At 47.0% G+C, this 9458-nt stretch overlaps 1 protein-coding gene across 1 annotated transcript in view; it reads left to right on the forward strand.

The window, feature by feature from the left end:
• The first annotated feature begins 3717 nt into the window (after nucleotides 1-3717).
• Nucleotides 3718-9458, forward strand: part of Prkch (protein kinase C eta) — a 203559-nt gene continuing 197818 nt past the window's right edge. Inside the window, exon 1 of the mRNA XM_013346887.2 lies at nucleotides 3718-4441. Within this exon, the coding sequence (XP_013202341.2) occupies nucleotides 4079-4441 (363 nt within the window). The 5' untranslated portion in view covers nucleotides 3718-4078. The remainder of the gene's footprint in view (nucleotides 4442-9458) is intronic.

Raw genomic sequence — 9458 nt, forward strand, 5'->3', positions numbered from 1 at the left:
CAGAGAAGGAGCCAGCTACTGGAGGAGGAAATCAGGGAGGCAATAAGAGAAGAAAAGGCCAATGAAGTGGCTCATGCCTTTAGTTTCAGTGCTCTGAAGGCAAAGGCAGGTGGATCTCTGTGAGTTCCAGGCCAGCCAGGGCTACATAGATGCACAGCAGTCTGAAAATGAGGGAGACAGAAAGAGAAGGCACAGCAAGAGACAGGCAAAGAGGGTGAGAAAGCATGCGAGCGCCCTAAGAAATAGCCTGATTCAAACCATAGGTGACCTACACTTTGCCTGTGGGATTTTTGGGGATCCAACTATCTCACTCTCATCTGTGACCTTAATCTGTCAATTTAGCCAGCAGACTAAAACACAAACACAGAGGCTTCTCTCCCTCTTGAGCCAACGTCTGGCTGTATTCTCTAGGCTGGACTTGAACTTGGGTTTAATCACTTACACCTCAGCCTTCCCAAAGCTGGATCTAAAGGCACATGCAACCATGCATGCTCAGCTAGATACTTCTTTTAAACAAGGTCCATCCCTTCATCCCTCCCATATTCTCTGGGCTGGGGAATCTCTACCCTGTCTTGTCTTGCTACCCTCCAAGTGTTCGCTCCTCTTCTCCAGTGCACCTTCTCTTCATTCTGACCAAGCCTTGTGGTATCATCTCACAATCTTTAATGTTTCATTTATTCTCTGCCTCAACCTACTTCAGATGGTCTTTGGCCATCTTCCCTCTGTAGGAACAGCACAAAGATCCTCGAACCCTTGTCCATTGCCAAAACCACAGGGCACCTTCCCTCTGTGCTTCTGTAAACCAGCATCATTTGACCTAGCTGACCACTCCTCTCTACTTGAACCCCTTTTCCTTTGGCTTCCACAAGCCCTGTCCACAGCACCCTCTTGCCTCCCCCCTTCTTTTATACCTGCTTCTCGGCACCCCTGCCCTCTTCTCCTCCGCCGATAAATGTTGGGATTGCTGAGTCGCTCTGTCTTTGTTCTTTTTATTTCTCATGCCACACTCTCCTTGTCTTTTCTTCCTAGAGCAGAACCTCGCCCAGTATTCTAACTTTCATTACTATCTATATACCTTGGCTCCTAAATTTATGTCTTTAGCCCAGACTGTCCCTTGGAGTGTCACAATCACCTAGCCAATTGCCCGGTTTCAGATTTCCACTTAAATGTATCAAACATACATCAAACTTGACAAGTTTCAAATTGAACTCTTCATCTCCTCCCACAAATCTTTTTTTTTTCTCCAGCAATGTTTCTTAACTCCTTAATGGCTCCCCAATGGATCAGAATCCTAAGCTGAATTCTGCAAGTCACGTTAGATGATTACTTTCCTCATTCCCTTCATTCAATCTCGTTCCCAAACTTGTCAAATTTACCTCCTTAATACTTCTCCCATTAATCTATTTATCTCCCTCTCCATTAACACCCGGAAATCCCAGGCAACAGCCACCCCCTCTCACAGGATGCCTCTCCTGTGATCTTCCCATATATTGGCCATGCGGCCCAAGAAATATTTTTAAAACATAAACTCATCCTGCCTCGGTTCTGCCTCCCACGCTTCTAAGGTTGCCCACAGGGATGTCCTCAGATGTTCTCCTGACTGCCTTCCCCCAGTCTGGCAGTGGGGCCACCTTGTCAGGATAATCTTACCTACTTGAGCCTCGCCTTTCCTGTCTCCAACTACACAGTCCTCTCTGGTCCCCAGATTGGCCAAACCATGCTGCTCAACCCCCACACTGCTTCTCAGAGGGTCTGCCCCAATCCTGCCATTGCTAACTTCCCCAGAGGACCCTCCCCACCCATCCACAAGGCTCACACATGTCAGGGCCCTTGGCCTCCTTCTTCTCTACGCTTGCTGTATACAGTGTTTCTATGTTGTTTCTAGGCCCTACAGGAGTAGTAGGCTCTTGGCTGTCCTGCCCACAGCCCACCCTGGTGCCTGACAGGATGACTGAGGAATGTCTGGTGCTCCTCCAATCTCATCGGCAGGTCAGCTGTGTAGCTCCTCTTCATTTGGGGACAGTCTTTTCCTGCCAAAGCTGAACAGAGGCAAATCCTTCAGTGTTTTTTTTGTTTTGTTTTGTTTTTTGTTTTTGTTTTTCGAGACAGGGTTTCTCTGTGGTTTTGGAGCCTGTCCTGGAACTAGCTCTTGTAGCCCAGGCTGGTCTCGAACTCACAGAGATCCGCCTGCCTCTGCCTCCCAAGTGCTGGGATTAAAGGCGTGCGCCACCACCGCCAGGCTCCTTCAGTGGTTTTTAAGGTGAGCCAGCTCTTTGGAGGAGCCAGGTCCAGCTCTTTGGGGGAGGTGACAAAGTTGACTCACTGGGTAGACTTGACCTCTTCCCTAGGAGTTCCTTCAACGTTTGCTTGTATACTCTACAGAGCTCTGCCTGAACTGAAGTGACCTCCTACATTCTTGCTCCACTCTTTCAGGAAGCCTTGGTATTTCCAAGAGAGGCCCTTCCCATCAGCCTATTGTCCTTGCTTTCATCCTACAGTGTGAAGCTGTTACTGGCGAGGCCCCAATTCACTAATATGAAACGGCCGAGAATCTTCTCAGAGAGCCAGTTCAGGTTCTAGAAAGGGGGTTAGAAAGACCAACCTGTTCTATAAAAACAAGTAGGGCGAGAATGTCATTATAAGTATCTTAAGAATGGCCTAGACTTTATGGGAGACAAATAGGTTGTGGCTGGCCCTCGGGGAGCAAGCTTTGTGGTAGAATAGATTAGACCAAAAGGTTTTCCTAGTGGATACAACCTGCAGAGGCCACAAGATGGTAAGTTCGGAGTCTGTCCACTCCGACAGGAACAACCTAAAGTGCTCCTAGAAGAGGTAGCTTGTGAGGCCTCTGCGCAGCAGGGTGGTGCATGTGAACACTTTCCGTCCCTCTGATGCAGGACTGGGTGGACCAGTAACCACCTCTCGCGGAGGAAGGGACTTATTACATCCTGGCCATGTCTGTCCCCGGCAGAACCGACCTTTCCTGCTCTTTGTGCAGTGACACACCTCTCCGAGAAAGGAGGAGTACAGGATTTCCATCATTATCATTGCCCTATTAAAAAAAAAAAACCCACAAACAAAACAACTAATTACTCTCAGGAGGAAAGGCGCATAAACAGGATGAGTCTAAGCTGAACCTTGGGATGAGCCGTCCTTGTAAAGATTAGGAAAAGGTACCTCCCTATCATGCGCCCGCCCCTGGCCAGGGCTCTTGCCACCAAAGGGCAGGGGCTCCAGTCCACTGCTTAGGGGGGGAGGTAGGGCTCCGTGCTGCTGGTCTTCCGCATCCTCCTGGCTTGCCAACTCTCTCTGGGTCTGTCTGCCACGCCTCAGGTGCTTGCTGGCGGTGGACCACGAATCCTTTCTTTTTGTTCAGTCTCTTAGGGCAGCCCCCAGGCCGAAACGCACCTCCAACCTGGCAGCCAGGAGCAGGGATCTGGGAGAGCTCAGGGCGGGGGCTGCTCGCGCGGGGCGCGGGTCTCCTCCACCGGCGCACCCACCCCGCAAGGCCCGGCTGTCCGCCGCGAGCCACGCCCCCGAGGTCCGGAAGGCACAGCAGCCCGCGCCGGGCTTCTGAGAACTTGGAGGCCGGTGGCGCGCGGCTCGGGCCGGGGATGCAGCGGCGGCTGCTTCCTGGTTCGCAGCTCGCCGAGTGGGGGAGAGCGTGAGCCCGCGGAGGCGGGGGCAGGAGGAGCGGGCGGAGGCGGGGGCAGAGACGCCAAGGCTGGAGCTAGCCGGACGGGTCGCTCCTGCTCTCCGGGGAGAGGATCTGCCGGGTCCCGAAGAAGGGGCGAGTCCCGCGCGCTCCGGAGAGACGGTCGGGAACCCACCAGCCCACCGAGGGCTGGGAACCCGGCTCCCCTCCTTTCCACCTCTGGAGAAAGGGCGGGAGGGAAGGAGGGGAGGGGAAGGTCCCTCGGAGGAGACCGAATGGCCGGACGCAAGGGGCTCAGGCGCTGCTTCTCCCGGGAGCTACCTCCATGCCTGTGGCTGCGGCGAGGGCTGCTCTGAGCCCCGGCTCCCCGCTTCCCGGTGCCAGCTAGCACGGTCCCCGCGGGGCCCCGGCAGCAGCGCCGACATGTCGTCCGGCACAATGAAGTTCAATGGCTATCTGAGGGTCCGCATCGGAGAGGCTGTGGGGCTGCAGCCCACCCGCTGGTCTCTGCGGCACTCGCTCTTCAAAAAGGGCCACCAGCTGCTGGACCCCTACCTGACGGTGAGCGTGGACCAGGTGCGCGTGGGCCAGACCAGCACCAAGCAGAAGACCAACAAACCCACCTACAACGAGGAGTTCTGCGCCAATGTCACCGACGGCGGTCACCTGGAGCTAGCCGTCTTCCACGAAACACCCCTGGGATACGACCACTTTGTGGCCAACTGCACGCTGCAGTTCCAGGAGCTGTTGCGCACGGCGGGCGCCTCGGACACCTTCGAGGGCTGGGTGAGTAGCGACCGCCTCGCCTCTTCATGTCTGCTGGACCTTACCTCCTTTTTTTAATTCTTAAAAAACTCATCAGGTTCCGCTCTCTCATGGCTCCGCCGCGGAGGGAATTCCCTCTAGACTTTGGTCCTCTCCCAGGTGACCTGCACTGTTGACGGGACAGCCGTGGGTGTGTGCGGGCGCAGGTGTGACTCTGGGAAGCCGGCCTGGCCACCGGCTTCTTTGTGGACCTGGACTTTGCGCTTAAAGGAAGCCCCTCAGTGGTACAGAGCGCCGTTCCCCTCCTCTCAACAGGGGCAGAGAGTGGAGAAAAGCAAAGAAGGGGTGATAGGAAAGTGATATGGTTTGAGTTAAGTGCTTCAAGCACGTCTGAGGAGAAAGCCATACATTCTCGCGAGTATTATTCATAGTGTTTATGGATGCATGTTGGTTCAGCCACACAGACGTGCACACGTGTTTCAGCATGCACATCCATTACATCCCAGAGGTACAAAAGCTACACTGGCAGGGATCAGAATGAGTGCATGGCTTTGCAGCCTGGCAGAGTTTTCTTTAGCACCCCCCACCACCACCACCCCGTATGTGTGTGTGTGGGGTGGGGAGGTGAAGCTTCTCTGTGTTAGCTATTAGTTAAGACAGCCTGGGGTGCATGGGTGCTGCAATCGTGTTTCCAAACTATTCTTCTGAGAAGAGGTGGCCAGAGCACCTTAGGTTTGGTTGTCTTCCCTCTGCTATGACATGTAGCTGCGCGCAACTTCTTACATGCCTCCCGGTTCCCATAGTTCCCTGGAGACAGAATTTCTACTGTAAATTTCTAGAGTGCCTCACACAGTGCCAAACGCCCTTATTTCCTAATCCTCACTCTGTCTTTGTGATGTTGGGGTTATTGTACTCACTCTGAGATGCTGAAATGATAATTACAGTGAAGTGGTCTGGCAAATGCAGCGTGCCTTGAAGACTCTAAGTTTAATAATGGCCTCAGTTCTGACAGGAATGGGTTTGGAACCCGAGGTGACTGAAACTCACAAGCGATGGGACAGGATGGATAGTGACAAAGATTCATTGAGATATGTGTTTTATACTTTGGGGGTGTTGTTAATTTTACCATATGTTCTATAATAGTACCAAAGACCTGAAAGGTCCTGTCCTTTAAATAGAAGTGAGAAAAAAAAATCCATGACTTTTTAACCTCAGTTCTCAAATTATGGGGTTAATTTCACCTCAGCCGGAATTTAGATAGGATCTGATAAAAATACAGTTAAAAATTAACTTTGTTCTTGGTTTTAGGCAGGGTCTCTCACACAGTAGCTCAGGTTGGTGGGAACTTGGGGACAACCCTTTTGTTTCAACTTTCCAAATAAGTTTACACGTTTTCTGTTAATTTCTGGACACAGAATTGAACCGAGCATGAGAATTTTGAAGTAGTGTTTGGTTGAGAGTTAGGGGGCAAATCTCTAGAGGAATTAGGTGCCGGAGTATGGTGGGACAGGCTGGTCGTCAGCCATGATAGGCACATCTTACTGGAGACAGCCCAGATTAGTCTGAAGGTTTGAGTCCCATGGGAGCTTTTACACACTACCACTTTTAAACATGCTAGCTAGGCACCTGAGGGCGGGACTCCAGCATTGGTACTTACAGACTTCGTGGGTGACAGAAAGTAGTTAAGACTGATAACATGGAGCAGAGAAGAAGACCTAGCCATGAGGCCACAATAGAACCTCTGCGTAGGCTTAGCTAACTAGTAGGAATACAGATCTGTTTATTGTTGCAGGGGATGAAGATTTAAATGTGAATTAAAGTTCAAAAAAATCTATATTTGCTTAAAATTTCGCCTAGGCATTTAATAGGACCCACTGACAGCATCCTGGAAATCATCAACGGTAAGATAGGGCCAGCATCTAAACCATGTCTGAACCGGTGATCTGTCGTGAATTATATTCACTCAGGTGGCATATCTGGTCTATGGTCTAAGTGTTTTGGAACGGAGGGTAGGATGACTAGAGTGTTTTCTTTTCTCGTTAAAAAAATATATGAGGGGGCTGGAGGGATGGCCTAGTGACTCAGAGCACTGACTGCACTTCCAGAGGATCTGGGTTCAATTCCCAGCACCCATATGGCAGCTCACACCTGTCTGTAACTCCAGTTTCAGGGGACCCAACAGCCATAGCAAAACACCAATGCACATAAAAATAAAATAAAATAAATCTTCAAAGGAAATAAAGAAAATATGTGAAGCTACATGAAATACATTCTTCAAAATTATCTTTCACGGACTGTAGAAATACCTACACTTCCCTATCAAATCCAAGTGTATAATTTATTCACTCAAGTGGGAGAATAAAAATTATACTGGTTACAAGTGGAACTACAAATTACTGCCCTAAAAATTTTAGCAAGAGGAGGGAGAGAGGGAGGGGAGCGGAGAAAACATGTATAGTGCAATAAAAACAGTAAAAAAAAAAATCTAGCAACTACTGGATCATAAGAGAGGGATGTAACCGTGAGTTTGTTTATAAAACACCGTCTTTTTCACTAGAGCAAACCAGGAAACCCTCTGTGCTTCATTGCCCGAGATACTTCCCAAGTATCAAGAAGGTAACTGGTGATACCGGCTTTAGTATAGCCTTGTTGGTGTTCGGTGGCAGGAGGAGGGAAAAGGTCCATTTTAAGACAATGTATGCCTGGTGCCCACTCCTGTGTCTGGTGTGGAATAGACACATTTTTATGAGTCATATGCTCATTTATATATATATATATATATATATATATATATATATATATATATATATATATATATATATATAAGATAAATGAAGGTGAAAAGATACAGGTATAATTCTTCTTAAATGGAAATTAATCACATCAGACACTGAGATTAGTAAGACCCCAAATCACTGATTTGTGATTTGAACCCGATGAACAAACTGAGCTAAGAGTAAGGAAGTCTGTAAAGATAACAGAAATTAGTGAAGTAGAAAGCAGGAACCCCACAATGAAAAAGCAGAGTCTTTCTCTTTGTCGATTGATAAGCCTCAAGCCAGGATGGTGAAGATGAGAGGGTGCAGGATAAGTTACCCCCACTTGGAGCGGGAATGAGAACATCACTACAGAGCCTACTAACATTATAAAGGAAGAGACGCACAAGTTATAAACAGGGTTATGCCAGTGAGCTCTATAACTTGGATGAAATACACAAATTGCTTTAAAATATATAAACTGCCAATCACTCTCAAATAACTTAAGTAGTTTTATAATCATTAAACTAATTGTGTTTAAGTTAGAAGTTGTCAACAATACAATTCAGTGTCCCAGGTGGCTTTCCTATTAACTTATATTATGTATTTATGCATTATGACCTGCTCTATAGACATTCTTTCAGAAAATAGAAGGGAATGAAACCTCTTAAATCATTATTTGAAATAACTCATTATTTGAAACAATACCAAAGTACGGCAAAGGCATTACAAAACAAGACAGCTGCAGGCAGGTATCATCCCTCATGACCTTAGATGCAAAAGCTTTAAATTGCAGTCAACTAAATCAAACACCATAGCAAGCAGATAGTACACCATAACCGGCTGAGGGCTATATCCAGGACTCTAAGGCCAATTCAGTGTTTGTAGAGCTACCCATGCGCTCCTCCTGTGGACAGCATCAAAGTGAAGGCTTGTATGATCACCTCAATAGATACAGAAAAACTATTTGAGAAAACGAACAATCCACTCAGGATTAAGTTGCTCAGCAAGTTAGAAACAGGAAGAAAGGTCTTCAACCCAATAAAGGCCGTCTGTGCAAATGGCTTTAGTGGTGACAGAATGGATAATGTTCCCCTGTGACCAGGGACACGGCAAGGGCAGTGCTCTTTCTGCTTTTCTGCTCCTTTTCCACACCGTCTAAGAGTGCAATAAGGAAGTTCCAGATCACAGAGGAAGAAGTAAAACCATCTTTATTTGCAGACAAAAAAAAGTTTGGAGGATCAACAATCAAGTTTAGCTGATTTGTAGATCCAAGCTAATGTACAAAAACAAAAATCAATTGTATTTTATTATTATTATTAGCAGTGAACTATTGGAAACTGAAATTATAAATATCACATGTAAGAAATTTGAAGATGAAACTGGATGAATTAGATAGAATAGACGCAAGCCATTTTTTCCAGTGGAAATGCTAAAACATTGCTATAATAAAGATCTAAGCAAATGGAGAGTATGATGTATTCATGGCTGGGAGGACTCTGAATTATTAAAAACTCTGTTCTTCCAAAATATTCAGTATATTTAAAGCAGTCTCAATCAGAATCTCAGTAAGGCTTGTCATAGAAATTGATAGATTGATACTGATTTATATAGAGCTATAAAGGACCTGTATTATTTTTTCAAAAGAACACATTGAAGCATTTGCATGAACTGATTTTAGCATTTATTGTATTAAGTTCTAACCCCAATTATTAAAAAGATCGAGCTCTGTAAAATGTAAGAATTAGTTCGTAAAAGGTTTCCAAGGACATGAAAACATAAGCCAATGTCTGGGAGTAAATAATTGCATAATATTAATTAGGCAAAGCACTTGCAGCAATAACTCTAAAATCTCAACAGTAATGAGAAAATCCCAACTTGTGCAATTTAATAGTGGGTAGTATTTGAATAAGTACGTCTGTAGAAAATAGTATATTGTAATATACTCCGTAGTCCGAATCACTAAGGAAATGAAAATGAAAACAAAACCCAACAAAATATCAGTATGTTCCCACTAGATAAGCCACGCCCATAACAAGCGTAGGTTAGGAAGGGGGCAACTGTTGCTCTCCCACACAGCTGTTAGGAATGTCAAATGCTGCAGTCCTGTTGAAAAGCAGCATGGCTGTCTTTTAAAACAGTGAACATGGACTTATTGCATGGCTTAGCTACCCTTAAATGTTCACCAAGAAGCCGGGCGGTGGTGGCGCACGCCTTTAATCCCAGCACTCGGGAGGCAGAGGCAGGCGGATCTCTGTGAGTTCGAGGCCAGCCTGGTCTAC

The sequence above is a fragment of the Microtus ochrogaster genome, chromosome 1 (assembly GCF_000317375.1).
Source record: "Microtus ochrogaster isolate Prairie Vole_2 chromosome 1, MicOch1.0, whole genome shotgun sequence".
In the NCBI taxonomy this organism is placed as follows: Eukaryota; Metazoa; Chordata; class Mammalia; order Rodentia; family Cricetidae; genus Microtus; species Microtus ochrogaster.